The sequence below is a fragment of the Pezoporus flaviventris genome, unplaced genomic scaffold, assembly GCF_033815535.1.
Source record: "Pezoporus flaviventris isolate CSIRO_AGI_PZ_B2104156 unplaced genomic scaffold, CSIRO_AGI_Pfla_v1 ptg000045l, whole genome shotgun sequence".
NCBI lineage: Eukaryota > Metazoa > Chordata > Aves > Psittaciformes > Psittacidae > Pezoporus > Pezoporus flaviventris.
This window is the reverse complement of record NW_026892593.1, coordinates 8321452-8346678: the sequence shown is the minus strand read 5'-3', so window position 1 is coordinate 8346678 and position 25227 is coordinate 8321452. Positions and strand designations below refer to the sequence as shown.

General features: G+C 44.8%; 3 protein-coding genes across 6 annotated transcripts in view; 2 read left to right on the top strand and 1 right to left on the bottom strand.

The window, feature by feature from the left end:
* Nucleotides 1-2648, top strand: part of RSBN1L (round spermatid basic protein 1 like) — a 53384-nt gene extending 50736 nt beyond the window's left edge. For both annotated transcript variants that reach the window (XM_061467335.1, XM_061467336.1), the window contains 2 exons: nucleotides 1351-1459; nucleotides 1553-2648. In XM_061467335.1, coding sequence (XP_061323319.1) covers nucleotides 1351-1459; nucleotides 1553-2209 — 766 coding nt within the window. In that variant the 3' untranslated portion in view covers nucleotides 2210-2648. The remainder of the gene's footprint in view (nucleotides 1-1350; nucleotides 1460-1552) is intronic.
* A 9919-nt stretch (nucleotides 2649-12567) lies between these two features.
* On the bottom strand, nucleotides 12568-13846 carry TMEM60 (transmembrane protein 60). The gene has a single exon (XM_061467317.1). The coding sequence runs from the start codon at nucleotides 13185-13187 to the stop codon at nucleotides 12783-12785; it is 405 nt and encodes a 134-aa protein (XP_061323301.1). The 5' UTR covers nucleotides 13188-13846; the 3' UTR covers nucleotides 12568-12782.
* A 3039-nt stretch (nucleotides 13847-16885) lies between these two features.
* The window catches only part of PHTF2 (putative homeodomain transcription factor 2), a 67401-nt gene continuing 59059 nt past the window's right edge, over nucleotides 16886-25227 (top strand). For all 3 annotated transcript variants that reach the window (XM_061467339.1, XM_061467341.1, XM_061467337.1), the window contains exon 1: nucleotides 16886-16973. The gene's annotated coding sequence lies outside the window, so the exon portion shown is untranslated. The remainder of the gene's footprint in view (nucleotides 16974-25227) is intronic.

Sequence of the window (25227 nt, the reverse complement as noted above, 5' to 3'; positions counted from 1 at the left end):
TTTTTTGCTTTATTGAGGTCATGACCCAAATAAAATAAACATGTCTCTTCAAAAACCCAATAAACTGCACATCATTGCCTGCTTTGTGGAACATTAATAACCCTGCATGTATGTATATAAAAATATAAAGATCGATTATCGTCATGCTTTTACAAGAGTGCTGGGACATCCATTAAGAAATGCTGAAATGCATTGAGCTGTTCTGCTGTGTCAGCTCCTGCCCCAGGCCCAGCAGATCTGAGGCTGTGGCCCTGTGTGGCAGGGTGGAGGTGGCAGAGGGGTGCAGGGCAAGGGGTCGGCTGTCCCTAGGCTGTGTGCAGGAGTTGGGGGGACCCCAGTGGCTCATGGTTCCTTTCAGCACAGCCTGAGTGCAGTTCTGAAGGTGGTGTACTCCCGTCAGCCTGAGTAGGACTCAGCACTGGATGGAGGAGGAAAGTCATCAGGCTCTTTTTGGCTGATAAATTTCCTTTGCAAACCCACTCCAACATGAGCTTTATCCTATATAAATGGAATCTTTGTATCACCACATTTTTAAAAAACCTTAAAACCTAAACATCCCTCAGAAATACACACATGGAGCTTAGTTTTATGTATTTCCATTGAAGAAGTGAGTTTGGCTTTTAGATCAGAAAGTGGTAAGGGTTGTAGCTGGTTTTGCCTTTTGTTAGCTAATTCTAGGTAATGTCTCTGGAGGAACAATATGAATGTTGGGCATTTCTGTGGGGGAGATGTAGGACAAGAGGTGAATTCTCCTACAGTTTGAATATGGAAAATAACCCTAATTCAGATTTTGCTCTTCTGTAGCTCTCTAGTGAGCACAAATAGGATTGTATTCTTTAGGGATGTTTTGTAGAGGATGCCAGCGTTTGTTGCGTACTTGTGTTGTGGCAGCCTAGTGTAGATACAGCCTTACTGCTAACTCTGAACAAGGTGTTTGAGGTAAAGATACTAAGCAATGGTTGCCACAGTACTAGTCAGACTGCTGCATATTTTGAGGTACCTGATGGTTATATCATGTTAGAGTGGTGGTAGAGTAAGCCCAGTGTATCTGAAGCATCTGTCTTTCTGCCTCAAGACAGACAGAGGTCAGTTGAAAATAAAAACTAAACGTAGTGAGTCTTGTTGACCTTTCATTGCTGCTTTTACTGCACTTGTAAAGAAATGTGGTTACTTTGTTAAACCAGTTTAATGAGGTTGTGTTTGGGAATCAGCCTTTTTAGACAATCTTTTTTCCTTCAAAATGTAGGCTGTGTTCTTTTTATCATTTGCTTATCCTTGCAGATTTTCTTTGTTACTCTCTGTAGTGTGTTAGTTTCAGGCTCTGACTGTGGAATTCTTACTCTTCTGTAGGTCTGAGCAGCCTCGTATAACCAAAGATGTAATTTGTTTTCATGCTGAAGACTTCTTGGAGGTAGTTCAGCGAATGCAATTAGATTTGCATGAGCCTCCGCTTTCACAGGTAAGCATGCTCGCCACTGCTTACCAGGTATCCTGTGAGGCTAAATCAGAGTTTTCACCCCTTTTTTTCCTTCCTTTCCCTTTGTTCCTCCAGTGTGTCCAGTGGGTTGATGATGCAAAACTCAATCAGCTGCGAAGGGAAGGCATCCGATACGCCAGAATTCAGTTATTCGATAATGACATTTATTTTATCCCAAGGAATGTGGTGCACCAGTTCAAGACAGTCTCAGCTGTGTGCAGTTTGGCTTGGCACATCCGGCTCAAGCTGTACCATTCAGAGGAAGAACTCTCTCAAAATACGAGTACAGTTGAAGCAGGGACCTCTGCAGACCCCAAGTCTTCGGTTATTGGACTTCAAACTGACAGCAGAATTTGTACAATGAGCAAAAATACCTCCGAAGACTCCAAATTCTCAGCTGCTCTCCAGACAAAGTACCTGCAGCAGGAATTCATGCCGATAAAACACGAACCTATTGCCTCTCACCGAATAAAGGAAGAACCCATGGATGTCGACCTGCCTGAAAAGACAGTAGCACCCAATGACGCCGGGGGCCAGACTGTTCAGACTAGGTTGGATCACATTGAATTGACGGCATTTAAGTTGGAAACGGATTCTAAATTTGAACCTGGCAGCAAGGACTTACAAGGCAAGTTATGCTCTGGAGGTCACATACATCCAGATGATACAAGACAGCATAGTTCATCATATCCAAAACTGCATGGACAAAGAGAGGATGATTTTTTGTGCTAAATTTGTATATATGGTTTTAAATTCCTTTTTAAACTTAATGATTCATAAATTCTGTGAGGCAAGTTTGTGACTTGCCTTCGCATCTGTTACAGAAAATAGTTATGTAGCTTTGTAACATTCCTCAGTGCCTGTCCATAACTGTGAAGTATCAAAGCACTTAGGGCCAGATGCACTGTAAACACTGCAGGTTTAACATACAGAAGTCTTTAAATAATTTTGAGTTGTAGGTTTTAGAGTAGAGCTGACATTTAACATATATATTTTTTGTAAGATGAGCCAGAATTCTTTTTGACAATTCCAGGCTTTTCCATAGAGCTTATTTATACCAATTTTTTCATTTTAAATGTGTCAGCACTGTAGTGTAAATATCTTTTTTAAAGATCTTTTTAGTGTGATTTATACTGAAATGTGAGCCGCTTAATAAAGGTTCATAACAACAGATTGGTTTTATTTTTGGGTCTGCAAAAAACAATTCAGTTCAACTGCCTCTCTAAATGGTTATGTTTCTACCTGCACTAATGCATAGGATGCCCTCACGCTGCTGTGGGGTGAGGAGCTGTAGCAAACTGAGGTAGAGCTGAGGCATTCTCTGTAAATTGAGGTTAGTCAGAACACAAAACCAGTCCTTCCTTCACATGGGCTCAGTGAGGCACTCCCCAGACTCCTGCATCAGATGTTAATGTGGAACAGAGATAAGACCTTCCCTGTTGTGAGGACAGTTGGACACCCCATGGGCTCCGGGACCTGCGTGCACCTCTCTAGAGGAGCTGGTGCAAGGGAGCAAGCTCCCTTCTGTGCCTGCCTCTTTGCCCTGCTCCAGCCGCAGTTAAGGCAGCTCCATTTCACATTTAAAACTTAAAAACAACATCCCCCTTCAAATAGTTAATTTGACTAAAATTAAACCAACAAAGATTATTTAAATGGTTACTCACCAAGCTGTAAAGGCTTCAGTCTTTAGTAGTGACCTGTAATTCCTGGAGACACATTTGGATTTGAATTGCTCCCTGTGCTGATACCAGCAGGCAGTACGCATAGTTGCCAGCGTGTCCAGTAGGAGGATTCCTCTCAAGTCCCAGTCTGGAAGCAAGAGTTGTTTAATGAATAAAGAAACAGTGATGTCCACATTAAAACTGTTTTCCTCTCTCCCCACCTGTGGGACACTTTAGTTCTCTTAAGCTGTGTTCTGAGGGAAGAGGATTTCAAGGGTAGCTAGCATCTGGTGTAGTAATGGCAAAACCTCTGTAATTTAACTTATTTAATTCTTTGTGTAACATATTAGTGTATAGCTCAGACACATCTGAATGATACTTCTTTTTCAGGTAGCTACGAATAGCAGTAAACTGCCCTACAGCCTGTCCTTCAACTAAGTATGTAAAGCTGAAGATCCTAGGCCTGTGGTTATTTCCAGTGCCCTCTCAGCTCTGATGTTTTATTTTTGGTTTAATTTATTTTTCCTCTAGCTCTCTAAAAGCTGTACAACCTTTACCTACCCAGGTTATAACCTTTGATGCACTTGGTTATCACTTTGGGTTCATTTGTAGCAATAGAACAATGTGACTTCCAGGTGATATCTAATTCAACTACCTAAGGCCCTTTTGTTGCAAACATTTTGGTTCTAGGTTGTTAAACTTCAAAGTGTTACTGTGTACTTAGGCCTGGCACTAAAATCAGCCATTTGACAGATGAGTGCCCTGATCTGTTTAAATCTGAAATAGGTCTGTCAAGGAATTATTAATTAAATCATTTTTTGAATTGCTAAATGTTACTCCTCCATAGCCATAATTACATATTAGAGAAGCAATAGCAACATGAATCTCTGTGATGTGGCTCATAGGTCCTTAAGTCTCACTGCTCATTTCTTTACTACTGGCTAAGAGATGAGTACCGGTTTTGCAGCCTCAGGGATCTTGCTTTCCCCTCACACCATTAGCAAACGGTTCATGTGTGACATGGCAAGTTATTACTCGAGCAGATTCTGATTTGAAAAATTCACTGGTTCAAGAGTTTGAGCCTTCCTGATAGTAGAAACGTGGGCTCAGCTCCCTCTGTGTTTTGTGGATTATCTGGAAGCTTCCACCCATAATCTCTTTGGTTTAATGAACATCCATACACAGTTACGTAGCTTTCTGTTCCTCTTCTCTGTGCCAGTCATTGGAGAGCCGTGAGAGAGGAGAGCTGCAGGTTGTAGTTTGCACTGAGTGGGATAGCTGAAGGCTCCATCTTTATCAAAACCAGCCTTGCCAGATACTGCTTCAACACCCCAACAACAAAACCTTATTTAGTTTACTTAAAATCTTCCCTGTGATTTTATGCTATTGTTCATTCTGATTCAAGTCCTTTTTTAGATGTCAGATTTTAGTGAAGTGTGCCCACCTCTGACAGCAGCTTCCTGCATCACACACCCTGCCCAGACTGAAAATCAATCCATCTTTGAAAATGGTTTAGCAAACCCAGTTTTACACTTGAGAGCAGAACTTTTTTTCCTTTTGAAGACCCGTTTCGTGGTCTTGGCCAGTGATGGCCTCGAGCTTCTGCTCAGGTATGGCTTGGTTCTTCCTTTTTATCACTTTTAGAATCTTAAGATTAAACCAGAGGGATTTCAGATTCACACAAAAGTGGAAGCTTTTCCATTTTCTGTGCATCCTCTGTGATTTTTGAGACAGGCCAGAGCCTCATTTTTAAACAGAATTCCTTGCGGACAATATCCAGAGGGACCTTGACACACTTGTGAGGTGGGCTGATGCCAACCTCATGAGGTTTAACCATGCCAAGTGCAAGGTCCTACACCTGGGTGGGAGCAATCCCAAGCACAGCTACAGGTTGGGCAGTGAAGAGATTCAGAGCAGCCCTGCGGAGAAGGACTTGGGGGTGTTGGTTCATGAGAAAATGAACATGAGCCGACTTCAGTGTATGCTCGCAGCCCAGAAAGCCAACCGTATCCTGGGCTGCATCAAAAGGAGCATGACCAGCAGGTCAAAGGAGGTGATCCTGCCTCTCTACTCTGCTCTTGTGAGACCTCACCTGGAGTATTGTGTGCAGTTCTGGTGTCCTCAACATAAAAAGGACATGGAACTGCTGGAACAAGTCCAGAGAAGGGCCACGAGGATGATCAGGGGACTGGAGCACCTCCCGTATGAAGATAGGCTGAGAAAGTTGGGGCTGTTGAGCCTGCAGAAGAGAACACTGCGTGGAGACCTCATAGCAGCCTTCCAGTATCTGAAGGGGGCCTATAGGGATGCTGGGGAGGGACGGACTCTTCATTAGGGGCTGTAGTGATAGGACAAGGGGTAACGGGTTCAAACTTAAACAGGGGAAGTTTAGATTGGATATAAGGAGGAAACCCTTTCCTGTGAGGGTGGTGAGCCACTGGAATGGGTTGCCCAGGGAGGTTGTGAATGCTCCATCCCTGGCAGGGTTCAAGACCAGGTTGGACAAGGTCTTGGGTGACACGGTTTAGTGTGAGGTGTCCCTGCCCATGGCAGGGGGGTTGGAACTTGGATGATCTTAAGGTCCTTTCCAACCCTAACGATTCTATGAACGATACGGGCAGAATTACCAGTATCTCTCAGAACTCCCTCTGCACTCCAAGACATCATCAGTCTGGGCTGACTGGCTGTGTCAGGGTGATGCTTACTTTGCTTGTTTGGGAAAAAAAAAGAGATTAAAATTAGAGCATTTTTTGTCCTCTGCCTGTGTTATGTTTGTTCTGCTGTGGCTCTTGTTCAGAGGGGAGCACCTTTCATGAGGGTTTCAGCTCCCAAATTGTTCATTAGTTGGCCAAAGGTCTCGCTTTGGTTTCCAGCGGTCCCTTCCTGCCGCGTGCAACTTCGTATTCACACTTTTGCTTCAGCAATAAATCTTTCATGTTCCTGATGTACTGAAACTAGTCTTTGCTTATTGCTTTTTCCCCCCTCCCTGGATTTCAGCTCTTACCTGACCCTTCCTGTTAGTTGGGCTGAAGTCTCCAGTATTGTAGTTGTGTCTCTTGTTGTTCTGCAGACTGGAAAGCTCTGCTCAAGGCCAATGCCGGCCCTTCCCGGTACCGACATGGTGTATTCTCAGCCCTGTTCCATCACCCATGTGGTGTGCAGAAGCGTAGCCTTGTTCTACTAGATACTGGTACCGTGCTTGTGGTAGCAAAGAGTTGCATTGTACTGTCACTACCGGTAGCTTTCAAGGTGGTAGCTACTTTTCCTTTGTTTTTTAACTTACTGGATCTTTTGCATTTCACTTGCAACTGACTTCATGTGTTATATACAAGTGTTACTCAGTGTTGTGTCACCCCCCCCACCCCCTTCCCCAATGCCTGCAAATTGGCTCTGAAACAGCATTTTCCTTACAGGTACTGCCGGCATGCAGACTTTCCCTTCCTTGTTACTATAGTGAATATTTCAATACTTCTTTAACTGAGATATTAATTCTATCTAGTATTAGAAATAAAGTATTATTTCAGAGGGTGAAGATTTGAGTATTAATCTGTGAAAGAATTCCTTGGTGATAAATAAAATTGATTTTTAAGCAGATACACATGTGCACAGTAAATAAGTTGCTATTGCAAATTACATAGGAAATGGAACGTGAAATAGTGGAATGCTGTGAAACAGATCTGAATATTGCAGATTTGGAAAATTGAATAAGTCTTCCAAGAAACACAGGACTCTGGTACTCACTGTTCAGAATGACTGTTCTCTCATATGTGCATGTGACTGAGGAAGCTGAATTGACTGAAATAAATCCATGTTTTCTCCACGCTGATTGGCAAAGTACAGTGTTGTGAAATGGTGGACTACCACCAGACCCCACCCGGATGAAAACTGTACAGCTGTGATCAAGAGAGAAAAGGACTTTGGGGGCTTCTCAAGCTGTGTGGAGAACCTTGTCTTTAGGTGCATGTGCACAAGCTGGAAAGGGGAAGGCTGGATTTCCCCTGACCCCTGCTTCGCTGTGAACGACGCTGATGGGAATGTTTTCTCTGGTTGTGAGTCGCTGTGTCCCACTGGTATTTAATTCCTTTCCCAAATGGATGAAATGCACTTTAAAAACTGTGTAATAGGTGATACTGATATTTTGTGCAGATCCCACTGAATTTGCAGCATATATGGGAGAATTTGGGAAACTGATTCCCGTAACTCATTTCATTACTCTTAGAAATGCACATTCAGTGTTCTGTGCAGAAGCTGTGATTAACTTCACCGTTTCTGGGTTTCAGTTTGGATTAGAACCATCAGGGATACTGACTTTGCAGATTTGGTGTATTATATTCCAACCGCTGTTTTGCTCTGTGCCATGATGCTCGTATTTCCTTTGCCTTGGAGCTATGCTGTACTCCAGTGCTGGCTAAACACCAATCTCCTTGTGTCCTGGTCATGCTGATAGATGAGCCTACTGATGAGGGTGTTAGTACTAAATAGTCCTTTAATATTTGGTGTACAGTTATGATAATCTGATACAAACATTGATTAAAGCAGCAGTTTAAAATTCTATTTTCATCAAGTTTGATTTTTCAGTAACACTTATATTTTCTTTCACCCGTTAATTTCCAGCTCACTGCTATGTAAGTTGCAATGTTTGGTGCAGCTTAGGCCTCTGTTTTAAAGATGATACTTTCTGTGGCAGTTTTATTCTGGTTGTGTTGAGACAAAACAGGGCAGTTGGTTGAGAAAGCTGTTCCCCAGGTGTTTCAAGAGAATGAGACCTGTGTGCGGAAGACTAGTGTAACTAAGTCAAAACTGCTAAAGCTGTATTCTGAGTGTGCAGGGACACTCAGGGACTTGTCTGTCTAGTCAATGCAGCGACAGCTTTTGTAATCACAGAAATGAATTATTTAGACTAAAAAGCATAATTGAGAAGTGATTTCTTTACAAACTTCATAAGTAACACTGAGATAAAAACTCATACTGATAAACTCAGCTTGGGGTCTCATTTATTCTTTGCTTCTTGCACTCACACTGCTGTTCTGTGCTGCATTAACTTCTCTTATGCTTGCCTGCTTGTGAGTTTGGGTTTGTTGGAAAAGGCAGACTGAAGGAAACAGCTGGACTGAGTTGCAGATTCTTTACTCTTCATCCACCTTCTGTACAAGCCCGAGGAGAAAATGTTGAACTGATAGTGGATGGCACTGTAGAGGTCCAGCTGCAGGGGTTCCTTACGTTGCCTTAGGCTGCATAGCCCAGTGCTTTCAGCAGTGAGTCTATAGCTGGGCCTGTCCAGGTCTGAAGGATCACGTGGAAGACTAACTGCATCCAAACCTAAAAACCATAAAGGTACAATGAAAGGGTACAAACATTATTTTTTCCAGTTCAGCAGAGTTATTTTTACCTCAGTCTCAGTTAAAAAGTGTTATGTGTTACATGCTCATGCTTTGCTTTCTGTGCTAATAAATGCAAAGAACTTATTTCTTAGGATGCAGTTATTCAGGAGCTTTGTTACTGCAAACTATGGTATTTGTTCCCAAAGGATAGTGGTGTTAAAATAGGTAACACTGGATGTTGGTTCAATTCTGGGTGTCTGGGAGTCTCATGAAAGTCACTTTGATCAGAACCTTTGTGTCACCCAACTTCTAAACTGAGCAAACACGGAAACTTCCACGAGGTCACTCCAAGGTTTTGTTTCTGTACTACTGTGTGTATGTCAGACAATAACACTGCTTCCGTCTCTTACTTAGTCCTGTGCTGGCCTATCTTGTAACACTGTCACCTGTGCCGAGCAGTGCATTTGGGGTGTCTGTACATATGTCTCTGGTACATTCAGGTTCAAGGTGGGGATGTGTATGTCATGTAATGGTATTTTTCAAGTAGAAAAAGAACAGAAAACCTGTTCTTGATTTGTCCCGTTCTAAAATGGTGACAAATCAAGAACAGCCATGTGAATAGGTAATTGAACATTTAAGTTTCTTGACCTTTCACACATGTGCATTGATTATTTTCCTTTATCAGACAGAAGTAGATACTCTCCTACAAAGTATGCTGCAGTGTTCCAGCTTGTATAAATGATTTGAAGGAAAATGGTGCGGAACATAAATCTCCATATACAATATGTATATCATCTTTCTATATATATTATGTATATAATATATATAACAGCACTACACAGTAAATACTTGCAGTCTCATTTCAGAGCTGCAAGCTCTGAAGTGCACTGTCAAGCGCAGCTGCTGAAGGCAGAGCAATCCCTCCACACCCCGCATCAGCTGCCACAAATACCTGGGGTGAGTGTTCATCCGGGTGCTGGTACTTGGGCTGTAGTTCCCTTCTGCCTGTGTCTCACAAGTCAGGGTGAGCCACTGGCATCCACTTCCCTTTTCCCTGCCATCCCTTTTCCCTGCCAGCTGTGTCACATCTGCTTTTCACCTTTTCTGTTCTGATCAACGGAGATCAGCAGATCAGTCTCAAACAAAGTGTGAGGAGAGCTCGTTCCATCTCAGCTGTCAGCGGTGCCTTTGCGAACAGGGTAGTTGTGAACAGAGGGAATTCCTGCAGCAGCTTCTGGAAAGGTCACAGTGCACTACAGCATGCTTTGTATTGTACATCCTTTTGAGTGAGACATTGCAGAAGAGCAAGACTGTGTGTACAAAGGCATCAGCAGAGGTTAGGTCAGTTAAATCTGGTACAAATACTGCTTTTGCTGAAGCATCTCTGTAAGGATGAGGATCCTGCAAGCAAAGTTGAGCACTTGCAGATGGCTGTGTCCCAAAAACACCCTGTGCTAAAGGAAACCAGTCTGCATGTGACCGGCAGGACACCAGAACTGTCTGCTGCAGCCTTCCAAATCTGTCATTTATTTCAAGGTTTGTAAATGTTTCAAATGAAAAAAACAAATCCACAACCAAAACACTGAAATTGTTCATCTTTTTGTGTTGCATTAGAAGCAGCAATTAAAAGAGGATTTGGAGCAACTGTGTTCAATTGTATTTAATTAGAGATGCCAAACTTTCAGATAATTGTTACATCTGTGGCACAAAGGGGGTTTATTAAGGGGGCAGAGCCACCATTTGTGGCCCATCTTGCTAATCACAGACCAAATCCTAATGAGGGTATTTTTTATCCTTCCATAATTTGTGATGTTACAGTGACATGTTAACACCACCAACTGAGGGAAGTGGCTCTGCTCCTCTGAGCAGCATGGGGTTCCCTGGCTGTGTGTGAACAGTGCCTTTTCCTCTTTCTTCTGATGATCCTCAGGTAGGGAAAGACAATGGGTACTCAGGTTTATGTTGGTGCTGCAATACACCAAAAAGAGGTGTGTGTCTGTGTATATATATGTATTGTCTAAAGTGCTTAAATGCTTGTTATATGTTTCCATCAGTGTTTGATAAGTGGTTCATAGAAGTTTACCTAAATTGGAGGTAGGTCTTTAGACACTCTTCTCCATACATTTTAAAGCAGCCAGTAAGAATTCTACCTGAGCTCTAGCTTGTCTGCTGTGGAGGATTGCATCCCAGGAAGCTCAGCAACCCCAGCTTCTATTTGACAGAAAATCTGCTGAAGAGACTTACATTGGCTGCATCAATGAAGTGTGTTCTCTGCAGCATACATACACATGCACGTATATACCCACATCTCATCATTTAGGTTGGATATAAGGAGGAAATTCTTTCCTGTTAGGGTGGTGAGGCACTGGAATGGGTTGCCCAGGGAGGTTGTGAATGCTCCATACCTGGCAGTGTTCAAGACCAGGTTGGACAAGGCCTTGGGTGATATGGTTTAGTGTGAGTTGTCCCTGCCCACGGCAGGGGGGTTGGAACTAGATGATCTAAAAGTCCTTTCCAACCCTAACTATTCTATGATTCTATCTCCTATGCGTAGATGCCTGCTTGCTCTTGCTTTCCCTACATTCAGCAGGCCCAGAGCTCATGCCAAGATGAATGCTCACCCCTCCTTGCCACAGCTAATCCTAATCTCAAGCAGAGTTTTAACCTGAGCAATCACAGCAGCAGTGACGGGAGCAGGACACCATGCAAGCAGGCAGAAAGCTTCTCAGACCCTGAGAGGATCCTCCCATTACGTGTATTTCAGAATGAAAGCAGGGCACAGATAACCCTCCCCAAAAAACAACTTCCTGACAGGCACTGAAAGGAAAAGAGATTTCTAAAGGGTAGTTTCAGCTCTCCATGAATCACAGCACATTTATAAACGCAGGCTGATACATGGATCTGTTTAAAGGTGATGCATTATTTTTACTATAATAAAGGGGTTATAAATATTTAGCAATTGTTTTAACAGCTACAGACTGTTTTCATTCCTTGATTCCTCTTTTAGCATAGTGGGGCAGTCATGGATCTGGAGCAATTGTGACTTAAATTCTTTCTGAAGACCTTTTGTGAGCTGATGTTCTGAATTTAGTGCCATTGCCTTAGCCTGGAGCAGCCTGGTTCCTGGGCTAAAGCCCTCTCAGCAATCTGACAACATGGTTCCCCTTTATTTGTGCCCCATCTGTGTGACTGAACAGGAAGCTGTTTCTTTTTTTTTTTTTACAGTACAAGTTCAGTTGAATGTACATAATGAATATTTTATTGGTGACACTGTGATCTGGTCACCTCCAGTTACCTCACATTGTTTTTCCTGGGTTCTTTTCATTCACTAGACATTCTTTTGTACCTGGGAGCTGTAAATGGATCAGTATCAGCAGCAGGCATGTTCCTATGTCCTAGGCAACCTTTACATCTGAATTTGGTGTTCTCACAGCTCCTGGAACAGCGCTCTCGGTCCACAGAATATGCTCCTGGTTCCATTATGGCATTTGTTATTTAGAAAAGTTCACTTACACCCAAGTTTGCCAGTACTCCAGAAAACCAAAGGCTTCACCACAGAGATTCAGTACGAGACCATTAAAACCATCTTCCCTGCTGCAGTACCCTTTCCTGTGGGTGCAGAGGCATCACTGAGCTCACCTGCAGCTCCTTTCTCTTGCAGCACTGGGGATTTCTCCCTTGGAAACACAGTCACCATTGCCTCCCTCCCTCCTGCTGGCACAGTTCACCACTGACTTTTCTCCCAGGTCAACAGACTGGTTATTGTCTATTTCAGCAGCTTAAAGTGTTTATTTTTAGTCTTTAAGACTAGTAGTGGATTCTCACTGTCAAAAAATAAATGCTGAGCCACTTAATTCCTTTTCTGTTCTTGTTTGGCAGCTATCAGCTGTTGCTGATCCCTAAAGCAAATTTACCACCTTACAGAAATTATTAATTGGTTATTTCTTGAGTGACAGCTTGTGTAGTAGCAAACTGAAGTCCTCTTCCCAAGGATTACCCAATGTGCCAAATACTCAGGTAGAACGGCTGTGGTTCCTTTGAGAAGATCTACCTGCACAAAAAGAGCTTGTATCTTACTTCATATAACGAATAACCGTATCAGAACATCTTATGTTGAACAAATACTTTTATTTACAAGAGCATATGTGACAGTTTTACAATAAAAAAAATGGAACAAGTCTACTGTCAGTCTTCAGTCCAGTTTAGTCTCCAGCCTGGCTGATTTCTTAACTTGGCTTTCTAATTTGGAGACCAAGTTTGTGGCAAAACTGTAATAAACAGTAACTTGGTACCAGCATCAGTGTTAAACCCACACAATACAGTTTAGTCTCTTCGTACATAGAAGATATTATATCCAAGTTCAACCATACCCCCAATAAGCAGGGCCCACAGAGGGATGAACACATAGGCCAGTTTCATGGTGGTGAATCGCTGCAGTTTAGCACAGAGGGCGAGGCAGAAGGCCAGTTTGAGCAGCATTGCAATGAGGTACCAGGCTTTCTTCTTGATGTTCTGGGAGCCGTTGCGAGGGTCGAAGCCAGACTTGCAGCGTCCGGCCATTTTCACAATGAGCATAACTAGAAGGATGGTATCGAATATCCAGACTGGAATAAAGATGAGGAACCAGTTCCATGGCGCTTTCTCATCCAGCTTTAGCACCAGCATGATCAGGAAGAGTAACGTAAAAAGCCATGTCAGTAGTACTCTTTGGGCCAGGGACATTCTCATTTAAACAGCTTTGAGAGGAAGTCTTTCACTGTCAGCAACCTAACAAAACAGAAGAGGAGGGATGCACCAAAAGATGGCACCACACAACCATCAGGCATATTCCTTAAAGGAGACTTAGGTTCTTGTTACTGTTTTCCCACTCCTAACCTCACCTACATTCTGCTCCCTAGCATTTCTTTCAGAACTACCATTCCCAGGGAAGCACTCTATTTTGGTCCTGTCCACCACTCAGTTTAAGTGCCCTAGAGCAGTTGTGTAAACTCCCTTCATCTGTTCTGTGAAACAACACTTTAATCCTAAACTAGCAGTCAAACTCATACGGTGGTTTCTGTAGGCTGAGAATATGTGTAGGTCCATTTCCCTCCAGTACTGGAGCACTCATATCAAGTTAATGCTTGCAGATAAACCTAACAATTCTCTCTCTGTAATAAAATCATCACAGCGAAGCATAAACCAACTAACAAGCCCAAGTAACGACATCTGGAGCATCCCCTAGCCTGCAGAGCTGCAGTGACCACTTCCAGTCAAGCACCAATCTTAAACTACCAACAGCTACAGATCATGTTTGCCTTCCAGCAGGTATCTATCTGAAGCATGCAGACACTGGCTGACAGGAAAACTATTCCATCTCATCAGCTTGGCATTATATGTACATTTCCAGGTAGGCACGATGGAAGAAAAACAAGATGGAATCTGTCTGCTGATACACAGTTCAACAGACCTACGTTTTTCTTTAGTCTGGAAATTCCTCTTAAGGAAAAGATCCCAGTTTAGACTAAAATAAACTAAACTGGAGTTACTGTCAGTAATCCCTTCCCTTGTGTGACCCAGAGCAAACCAGGTTTAAAATAGGGTTTTTGCTGTTTCCATTCTTGTGCATATCACCAAAGGGGCTGGTGGATGCCAGTTGCTGGCTGGATGGCACACAGACTCAGGGAAGGGGTGAATCTTTGCACTGACACTCATATGTAAGAGGTAACTGCCAAGAAGACAGAAAACTGGAAGAGGTTTAGACAGCATTGCTCTGCTCCCCATGAGAGAAACACACCCAAACCAGCCAGTAGTGCAGAGGATTACAGAACAACTACCATGACCTGCCTGAAGCGCTGCCAGTATTGTGAAAACATTCCCAATATTCCCATGTCCAAGTCTGCAGCTAAAGCGGAGAGAGCAGTGATCTGCAATAGCTTCAACACTCCTTTCATGACAGCATTTCTGAAAACTACTTGTAGAAATCATTGCTACAGAGAGCACAAGGAGTATCTCTCATGAGCAACCTGGAGAAAGGGGAAACCAAAGAAAGAGTCTGCAAAATCCAGCCTGAAAGGAAAAATGGAATTCAACACCGTTGGAAGTATCAGGTTATCAGATACACAAAGAAGTAAATTGCTATCAGCTGTCCGCGGAGCAAACAGAAAGCTACTGAAGGTGTACTGGATGGGGTGACTCAATTTGAAGGTTGCCCGCTTGTTGAGAAGATTTTTGCATTTCCCAGGTGTTCAGAACCACTTTTAGAATACGCAGACAGAAAATCTGGAATGGGATGTTCTGCTGCCTTTCTCTGACCTAATTTAAGAGATGGAACTGAAGGACTGGGCAGCACTGCAAGGCTCCATTCAATTTTAGTGGCTTTTTTTTGGATGAAAACCTGAACAACATCCAAGTGTACTCTTGAGATCCTACAGTCCAAGTAAAGGAAGGTACCAAATTTTAAAGGCTGACAGCTGGGGACACATCTGACAGTAACAAAGGGCTCCATTACATGGAGCACTGCAATCTCCTTAGGAAAGGAGGTTATCAGCAGACTCTCAGCTAAAGGCCAGCTATCACAAGACAGTTAACGCTGGCAAAAGGATGTAGATACGGTGCAAGCCTGAACTGTCTCTTCTGTGAAAACAGTGAAGGAAATGTCAAAGGCAGAGTGTAAAAATAAAACCCTTCTCAACTCCTCACAGGACTCAGTAATCAGTAGGATGTGAAAGTTTTCAGTAATGAGAAACCGTATCTAAGCAGCATTACTGACCTTGGCAGGGTGATCTACATAATGCGAATATGATGATAGCTAATCCTAGCCTGTTGGGGGGGGAACAAAGAAACTTACACACATGACATTCAGCTCAGTATTAATGATAAACAGATCTAGGAATTTAATCCTTGTACATTGCTAACAAGGTTCAGAAAAATTATATTATACTGAAACCAAATTAAAGGATTTTAGCTTAAATGCCACTGTGAAACCCATTCAGCAGGTATGAGTAATTTAACACCTAGAAAGAAACATCTCCGTTTTAAAACTACATTTCAAATAGTTTGATGTGAATACAGGTTAGGTGTTCACAAGTCCTCCTCTCAACTGGAGCATTCTTAGTTGAACTAAGTCTTAGTGTATGCAGATTTAAAAGTGTACGTAAACTCACACTACAACATCGCGGTAACCGGAGTGCTGTTTTACTCCTTTTAAGTAAAACAGACTCCGAGTTCTATATTTAACAGAAAACAAACAAACAAACAAATCCCTCCCAAACACTCATGAACTATCCGGAAGAACCGAGGAGGAAACGGGCAAACCAGCGGCGGGTGCCGGGCTAAGCAAAGCCAGCGGCAGAAGCTCAGCAGCCCCTCGCGGTGCTCCGAAGCCAGCACTGCCTGATCCAGCCGGGGCCGCCCGGTGGCTGCCCTCGGCCACCGCCGTCTGCCGCAGCTCGGGGTGTTCCTTGGCCCGGGGAGCCGGGCCGGCCCCGCGGGGCTGGGGCTCGAGCTGCTGCGGGACAAGGCCAGGCCAGGCCGGGCCGGGCCCGGAGCCCCGCAGCCGGGTGGGGACCGCCCGCCTCTCCCGCCCTTCCTCAGCCCCACGGCTGACCCTGCGCCGCCCGGCTTCCTCCGCACCGCACTCCGGCCCTCCTTGTCGGCCCGGCCGCCTTCTCCGGCCGCTTCCTCGGCCGCTTCGGCTTTCTCCCTAGCCCCCTGCCCCGCCATGGCAGAGGCCCTGCCGCCTCAGGAGCAAGGGCGCGGGACAGAAACCCGAAGCGGAGCCCCCTCTACGCCCCCAGCCGCCACCTACCGCCAGCCCCGCCGCCGCCTCCCACGCAGGGTCTAGGTGCATTCCCCTCCGACCCGGGTACGCACACCCAGCACAGGTGAGAGGCGGCCGGGCTGCCTCAGGAACCCGCCCACCTTCCTTCCTTCCCCACCGCCCCGGGGCTCTGATTGGACAGTAGGGACGTACGTCATACCGCGCCAGGGAGCCATTGGGTAGAGATGACGTCGCTCACAGTAATCCCCGCCTCCCTCAGCTATTCGGTAGCGGTGACGCCCGTCAAGGCCCGGCAGCCCTCATGGCGAATGGCGGTTGGGCCTGGCGCTCGCGTCCCTTTGCCGCCAATTCGAACAGCAGGCTGCCAGTCACACTGGCCCCGCCTCCCGTCCGTCGACAGCAGAGCCCCACCTCCCTCCCTGTCTGACTGGACAGGGCCGCCGTCAGTCACGCCTCAACCCCGCCTTCGCGAGGCCAGCAGCGTCCTATTGGCTGCGGCCTGCTTGTGGCCCCGCCCTCTGCTCGGTGGCGCGCACCGTGGCGGGTGGCGCGCTGTTGCTGCAGCTGCCGCCGCGCGGGCGTGCGCGTTCTCTTCATCCTCCTCCTCCCCCCCCCCCCCGCCCCACTCCGCCTCCCGCTCCCCCCTCCTCCCACCCAGCTGTTGCCTCGCGCGCTCCCGCCGCCTCGCGCTCCTCTCGCCGCCGTTGTGTGCGGCGCGCGCTGGCCCGCTCCTCCGCGGCACCGGGCTGCCGGTAAGGTCGGGACCCGGTGGGAGGGTAGGGGGGGGCTGGCGGGAGGAGCGGGGCTGAGGCTGGGAGGCGGCCGGGGTGAGGCAAGGTGCCGGTGCCGGTGCCGGTGGCCGCTCGGCGGGGGCTGACAGGGGGCGGCCGGCGGGCCCGAAAGAACATCAAGGGGTGGCGGAGCGCGCTCTGCCGCGGCTCTCCTCGCGCTGGGAGAGCGGCTCCGCTGCCCGCCCGCGCGCCGCCGCTGCCGCGCCGGGGCCTCCCGCCCCCCCGGGGCAGCCTGGCCGAGGGAAGGGCGGGAGGCCCGCGGCCTCCTTGCGCCAGGTGCCCTCCAGCGGGAGCTGGCGCGGTGTCTCCGCGGGCCCCCGTGAGCCCTCGGCCACCGGCCCGCTGGTTGCCGCGTTCATTGTGACGGTAGGCGCTGGGCTGCTGGCCCGTGCCGTGCGTGTCGGTGCTCCTTGCCACGGCGGGCTTGTGTTGCTGCAGCGCACCTTTTCCGTGTTAAGTTGCTCTGATACATCTTGAGCTGGTCCGTTGCCTGTGTCAGGTGACAGAACGCTTTTTCTCCTTTACTTTAAAGGTCCTAAATTTCGGCATCTTCACCTTTATATTTGACCTCGTCTCCTAATTCTGTTTTACACATCTTTTGGTGCTTTCTTCCTTAGCCCTTATCCCATCTTTTTCCCCTTTCCACCCTGAGTCAGTGACAACCTGTCTACAGCATATGTGCTGTCCTTAGTTTGGGTATCTGAATGTTAGGCTAGTTTCTTCTGTCATATTCATTTCCCCAGTGTTTTATTTGCTGTTCTTTCTGTGAGTAACAAAGGAGACAGCGGAGGGGAAAAATGATTATGCAGTAGTCGAACTAGCCAGATGTTTGCTTCTTTTACCTTTGTTTTTCATTCATACTCCCCAAGTGCATGTGGCTCAGGTGTGTTGGACTCAGTGAGTTTTAGTCCACATTCTCAAGCTCTGTGCTTGGTGTTTTGTCTTTCACTGCTTTTACATGCTGTTGGTCACTTTCAAGACTCAGCAACATGACTCTTCCTCTTGTTCAAAATTTGCCAGTGCCTTATCCATCTGTCATATAATTAACTGGAAAAAGTAATTAATTGGAAAACCTGACTTGTTGAAAGCACTGTAATTAATGATCTGAAACTCTTTCTGATGAAACGTTCCTGCAGAAAATACAGCTGGTTTTACAGTTTTGACACAAGTTCTGTAATAGGAATGGGACTAAGTACAGCAATTCGCCCATGTACATCTTCCTGCCAGTGCTGTTAAACAGATGGTGGATTCTGCTTTATCAGGGGGAAGTCCATCACTTGAAATAACCTGTTAATCCCAGTAAGTGAATCCTAATATCTTTAGCTGCACTTAGAGCCGTCACGAAGTGGCAGAAGGGTATATTTCTGTTCTATACATTAGCGCTTGGCATGAGGCATTTTGTTTTCCTGGGGCTGGCTAGAGGCTGAAAGTGTTCTGAGAATAAGTCGCTGGGTTATAAATAGCTGTATGCATTTGGCTATTTCTGGAGCTCCAAAGGTTTTTGTGATCTTCTTTGATTTGCCCCTTTATCTGTGACTCCCTAGAAAGGATAGTCCTTTTCTCAGAAGCCTTATTTTTGTTCCAGCACGGTGTTTATGAACCGATGTCTGCACACACATCATTCTTCTTCATACAGCTTCAAAGGTTGGATTTTAATGTTTTTTCCCCAGAGTTCTACTTTACAGTATTTGCAAGCGATTTTCATTTCTGAAGGTGAAGGTTGAGAGCAATGCTTGGAGCTGGTGTGTTTGAGATCCTGATGCCTGTTTGAAGTGGAATGTTTGTGCAGATGGTTTTTATGTTGCTATGTTTTGCTGCCAGTGTATGTTTTTCTTCTGGATATAAATACTATAAAGGATATAACACGAGCCTGAGTCATCTGAAAAAGAATTTGGAAACCTAGTTAGTTTAATTCAATGCTTGTAGTAGATTTTCTTTTTTCCTCTTGTATTGTGTGGAATGTGACATGCAAATAAATTGTCAGTAATTGCTGGGAACTCCATGGAGCATTTCAAGTGTTCCAGTAGTACTGGAATTCTTCCAAAGCAGAGTTAGCTCAGCTTGTCTCAAAAAGTTGGTCTCGGCTGTACCCACAGCTGCTGAATACTGGTGTGAGTTCTGGGAGAACTCAGAACCCCGTGGGATAGGCTTTGGAATAGGAAACAGGGTATTGATGATATATTCGCAGGGGGGCATAGGTGCATTAAGGAGATCTCGAGGTAACTTTGTCGGGGGCAGTGAACCAGACAGTGAGGGCTGGAGAGGCTCTTGGTGGTGAACAATGCTGTTCCTGTCGCAGCTGGCAGGGGTCACTGGAAAGCAGGGACATCACTTCTTTCCCGAATATGCTGCCTTCCCAGACTGTTTCTAAATGTCATGTGTTCTACTTGTTTATAGTGGAAATTTGGTTAAGAAGTAAAAACAACTCTTCTTCCCCCCCCTTTTCTCAGGACCCTTGTGAGTGAGAGTGATGACAGCCACAGGGTGGGGTTATTTTGGCTGTGAGGAAGTTCTCATAATAAACACCACACTCCATGAAACATCATCACCCAACAGTTTATGTGAATTTTTAGCCAGGTTTACTAAGGGCACGAAGCTCCTACCATTACTTTCTTTGTCTGTCTTCTCCTTTGAGTAACTTCTTTAGTCGGTCAGATGGCAAAACCAAGTTTAATGACAACTGAAAGATATTAGATACCTACACAGTGAGAAATTATTATGAAACCTGATAGGTAGTGACCCAAAATAATAATACCACCTGAAGAAAGGCAGTTACATTCGTGTCCCTTCTTTAGTCAGGAAGAGAGCAACTGCTGGCTGGTGTGTGTAGAGCTCTGAGCCTTGCTATGGTGTGTGCTGCTATGGGCCCAGCCAAACAACTGGGGCTGTTGGTGAGACAGGTCAGGGGCAGGAAAATAATGTTGGGTGAGGCAGAGAAGGGCAACAGGGAGCCACAGCCCACTGGTAGGAGCAGACAGACTTAATTGCTTCTGCCCACGGAACAAGGTAGGCCTGTTCTTTCTGTAATGCTTTTATGTTTTAGGAAGGAAACACAACTCTTTTGGGATACCTCTGGCAGAGGTGCTGCTCCTTCTGACTGTTTAAGGACAGCTGAGCACTACTTACTCTTCAGGTATGTAGTCGTGTGAAAAAGAAAAGACTTTGAAAGCTTTCGATACCATGTTTTCCCTCCTGAGTGTAGTGTGCTGTTAATTCATCAAGATCCTTCTTGGTGGGTCCAGAGGAAATGGTTAACCACTTGAAGAAATTGTATTCAAATTTGTAAGGAGAACACAAATTGCTTAATAAAGTGCCTATAGGGAGAAAGGAGTTAATAGTAATTAGGCTGTAATGTATTACTGTGTAATGTTTGAGTATGCTCTACATGCAGTCATAGAATAATTTAGATTGAAAGGGGTCATTGGAAGTCATCTGTGTGGTCCAATTCCATCTCAGATTTACAGCAAACATGTCTCCATGTGTAGAGTTATGTTGTCAAGGCATTTGGAAACAGGTTATGTTTGTGCTTTATTTTTCATTAGTTGAGGGGAGGATATGAGGGAGTTCATGGAGCTCTTCTCTTGTTTCTTAATTTACATGTGTAAAGGGGATTTTTTCCAAATTCTCTTCTGCTGGGAATACTCTTTAAGTGAGACATGTAGTGTTCGGTATTTAATTCTTTGTTCATTTGAGGTGGTCTTGGTTGATGTACTCCAGAGAGACTAGATGACTTCCTGGAATGAGTCCAAGCACTGGATGGAAATCTTATTTGCAAATACATTTGTGGTTCTTGTTCTCAAAAAAACAAAGTACAACTGGGAAGCGTGAGAAGAAATTAAAGCAATATAGCATCGAATACCGAGCCAGGCAAGCCTTGCGTTTGGAAGTTGGCCAGCGCCAGATGCTTTTGGGGGTTAGGTGGTTGGCAGATGCCAGCCTGGCAGCTAAATGCTCTTCGTGTTCAGCTGTCTAAGGGACAGATTGTTCTATGCTTGCTGTGTTGCTCATACTCCTTCCTTGGTGTTAGCTACTGGCCATTGTGGGGTCAGGTTAGGTAGAGTATTTGTGTGGTTGCATACAGCCCTGTGATCCGTTTGGGTGTTTTCTTGCATCTTGGTCATGAAGCTTGAGATTCCCTCAGCTGTGTGTTTATTTTGTTTTTCTTCTTATTGTTTGTGCTTAAATGGCTGCTTTCTTTTTGAATCCCAGTAAAATCTTGGCTTCAGTGACTTCCTGTGGTACTGACTTTAACAGTCTAATTATGTGTTCTAATATAACATTTCTCTGTTAAAGGCTTGGCTTTGCTAGCCTCTAGCTTTTTAATGAATGAAGTTCCCTGTATTATCGGAAGCTGTTGTTTTCTTGGCTATATTTTCTGTATGTATCTTAAAGTCTTCATAGAATCATGGAATAGTTTGGGTTGAAAAGGACCTTAAGGTCATCTAGTTCCAACCCCCCTGCCATGGGCAGGGACACCTCACACTAAGCCATCTCACCCAAGGCTCTGTCCATTTGCATTCCTTATTTTTCTGTTCGATACTTGCCTGTCTCAACAGGAGAGTATTTCAAGTGATTGATAATTCATAGCCCTTCTCAGAACACCTACACCTCCCCAGTAGTTGAATATTCTGCTTCAAATAAAATGCACGCATTTCAGGTCAGATTGCACAACCGATCCACAGAGCTGTACTGCAGGGTTTTGCTTGTAATTCCACTTTGATTCAGGTGTCTCTGTGCTCTTCTGACTGTAGTATATCGAATGGAAGAGCTCACTAAACCACCAAATTTCCTTTCTGGATTTGAGATACCTAGTTTTAAAGCTTTTAAAGTTCAGCACCCTCCCCCAATATAATTGGCATTATTGATGCCAAATTCTGTTTATATTGCCTATTCATTGTTAAAGTGGATCCAGGTTCTTAAGCTTTGCTAATGTAAGATTGTCACCTGGAAATTTTACTACTTTGGGTTTTCTTCTCTGACATATATAAGGTAAGTATTGTGAGCACTGCTGGACCTATTTACAGAACTTTGGAATAACAGGGCAGGGCTCTGTTCACTCTATGGAAGGACTTAATTTAGGCAGTACTTCATAAAAACTAGGCTATTGATTTAAATATGGGGAGGAAAAGGGGAAACAGTCTTAATTAGTCCAGATGAACTCTGTTAATGGTACTTCAGAAGGCAGGCAGACATCCAGAGTGTTCAGGAGGGCTTTGGTCAGAGCTGCCTCACTACTGGCAGTAGCATTCGTGGTCACCTTATTCTGTGGTTAACAGGTCAGTGGAGCTAATTCAGGTGGCAACTGCTCATTTACTTAGTAATGGCAATTGATTCCTTGAAGCTGTCTCCTGTGCAATGGGCTCCAATGATGGTAAAGAGGGATGGAAGGGTGACAGAGAAGGAGGGTGGACTGTGGCAATACCGGTTTAGAGTGGTTAAAACAGTTGTGAAGCCTCACTAGGCCACCCTGATCTCCACTGTCTCTGTGTGGACCTTCAGTGTCCCTTTGAGTGATTTCTTCTGCTGCAAGTTCCCTCTTACGATCTCCAGCAATGAAGGGCATCTCTGTTTCTTTATAAGCTAACATTACCAGTCAGTGCCTGATGAAGCAATGTGGAGATGAGTGTCTGTGTTCATCTTTCTCATAGAAGTCTAATGGTCAGCATACTTGGAAAGCTGTGATTTCTGGGTACTCTCATCCTGAGTGGCTTTAATGTCAAACCTCCAGAAAGAGCTAGCCACCGGGCATGTGTATACTGCATGCGATCTCAAATGCTTGCCTCTTGTCACTGCAGGGTCGTCAGGTATGTGAAAGCTGGTGGAACATGAAAGCAGGCTAGGAAGATTTAGTCTAAGTTTAGTTTTGGGGTTAGGATGTTTCTGTGTGAAGGAGAAGGGGGGTCTGTGTGCACTTTGCCTTGGGCAGGCACTGCATATAGGAGCTAGCAGGCAAGGGTTGTGATCCAAGGAACTTCTAGGCACCTGATAAGGCAATAAATAGACCGTTTTATTCAGACTGCATGCTATTAATCTTTATTATCCAGTTAGCCTGTTGCAGTGAAGAACATTGACCTTATTTTGTTCAGTTTTCTGGCTGGTTTTTGATCTGTGGCAGTGTTTGCTTTTCATGAACAGCAGTCTATTTAGAAGTCTGACATCCTTCCAAAGGCTCTTTGAAAGTCCACGTATGTTTTATCACTTGCTCTTGTTTATCAGTTAGTTTGACATGTTCAGAAATACTGATATACCAAGACATGATCTTCCTTTGCAGAACCTGCTGATTAGACCCTATCAGATAGTCTTGCAGGTATAATGGTGTTCTATTTTTAATGATTGCTTTGCAGATCTTGCCAGATACACATGTAAGGCTTGTTACTCTGCAGCTCCTTGTTTGGATCACTCCAGGGACTTTGTGACAAGCAGAGGATCAGAATTTGCTGCTCTGCTGTTACAGATACGTGGCTGTTATAAGAGACTGCAGCTTTTTCTGACAGCTCAGCCACTTCATGCCTCAGCTGCTCCAGCGAGTTTCTGGATAACTATTTGCAGAACATGATGCAAACTTGGTCATTTAGGAGTGGTTTTCAACTTCCTGACTGTACTCATCGAGAAGCCACAACTCTTCAGCATATTGCCTGGTGATAAACACGTCTTCCTAAACATCAAGTCAGTATTTTCAGTGAGCAAGATTTATTGTTGCAGGAAATTACTGTTGTATTTAGAATCACGAGGAGGACAAAAGGAGTGTAGCATTTCATTTCAAGCTGGCCACTATATTTGGACGGCTTGAGTGTTTGTTTAGGAGAGTATAGGTATAAGTGAAAAACACAGGACTTGGAGAAATTCTGTTCCTTAATAAACCTGTTATGGTTCGAAGAGCAGATACATACTTTCTCATTGTAAGGTTGGAAGTATGACTAATGGAATATAGAATCATAGAATAGTTAGGGTTGGAAAGGACCTTAAGATCATCAAGTTCCAACCCCCGCTGCCATGGGGCGGGACACCTCGCACTAAACCATGTCACCCAAGGCTGCTATGAGGTCTCCACGCAGCCTTCTCTTCTCCAGGCTGAACAGCCCCAACTTCCTCAGCCTGTCTTCATACAGGAGGTGCTCCAGTCCTCTGATCATCCTCATGGCCTCCTCTGGACTTGTTCCAGCAGTTCCATGTCCTTTTTATGTTGAGGACACCAGAACTGTACACAATACTCCAAGTGAGGTCTCACAAGAGCAGAGTAGAGGGGCAGGATCACCTCCTTCGACCTGCTGGTCACACTTCTTTTGATGAAGCCCAGGATACGGTTGGCTTTCTGGGCTGCAAGCACACACTGAAGCCGGCTCATGTTAAGTTTCTCATCGACCAACACCCCCAGTATGTATGTGTGGGTGTAGTTTTCAGTGCCAACAACAGGAATTAAAAAGAGCAGAACTTGAGACCAGCCATGTGTTGTGTTTTATTCAATTATTTTAAAGATGCAGCATTCTCAGAGATGTCTTGCCTTGTAGATCCAGTGTGCCATCAGCAATCACTGCATTTGGATTAATGGGGACTTTGAAACTAACATCTCTCATAGAAGATAAGAGGCAAACTTAACTTGATTGCAGTCTCCTCTAAGGGCTTGGGTTTTTTTTTTCCATTTCATTAAACATTAGAATATGTTTAAATATTAGGAGCTTTTTGCTAATTAATAAACACTGCAGCAGAAGTAAATGATGAGAAAATAGAATCCTGGACTCCTCAGTGGAGAGTCCTTCCCCCCTATTTTTACAAGTATATGTGTGAAACCGTGTCGTGTCACTTCAGATGGAGCCATGAATAGTAACCAGTTATGTAACAAAATTAGGAAAGGACTTGCATATTATAGTAAAATATCTGGAAAGGATTCTGTAATTCTCACCTAAACTTTAATTTTCCAGAATGGCCAGTAAGAGAGAATCCATGCAATTCTGTAGGAAGATACTAAATGTAAATCTATGTGAGGTTCTCGTGAGGCAGTAACAGACCATGTCTGTGCCACTTGTGTTTGACTGGGAAGGATGGACAAATCCAAGCCTTTGGATATAGCAGCAGATTTGTTTTCTTAGAAGAGAAACCCCAAACTTACTAAAGCGGCAAAGAGGCAAGGTGTATATGTAGTAAACATAGCTGTTCAGCACGTTGCGAGTCCTTAAGGCTGAGGGCATGGATTCCAGAAATGGCAACAGCAGTCCCA

What these genes read in the sequence shown, in the direction of transcription:
- TMEM60 (XM_061467317.1), bottom strand. Translation starts at nt 13,187, where the DNA reads ATGAGAATGTCCCTGGCCCAAAGAGTACTACTGACATGGCTTTTTACG.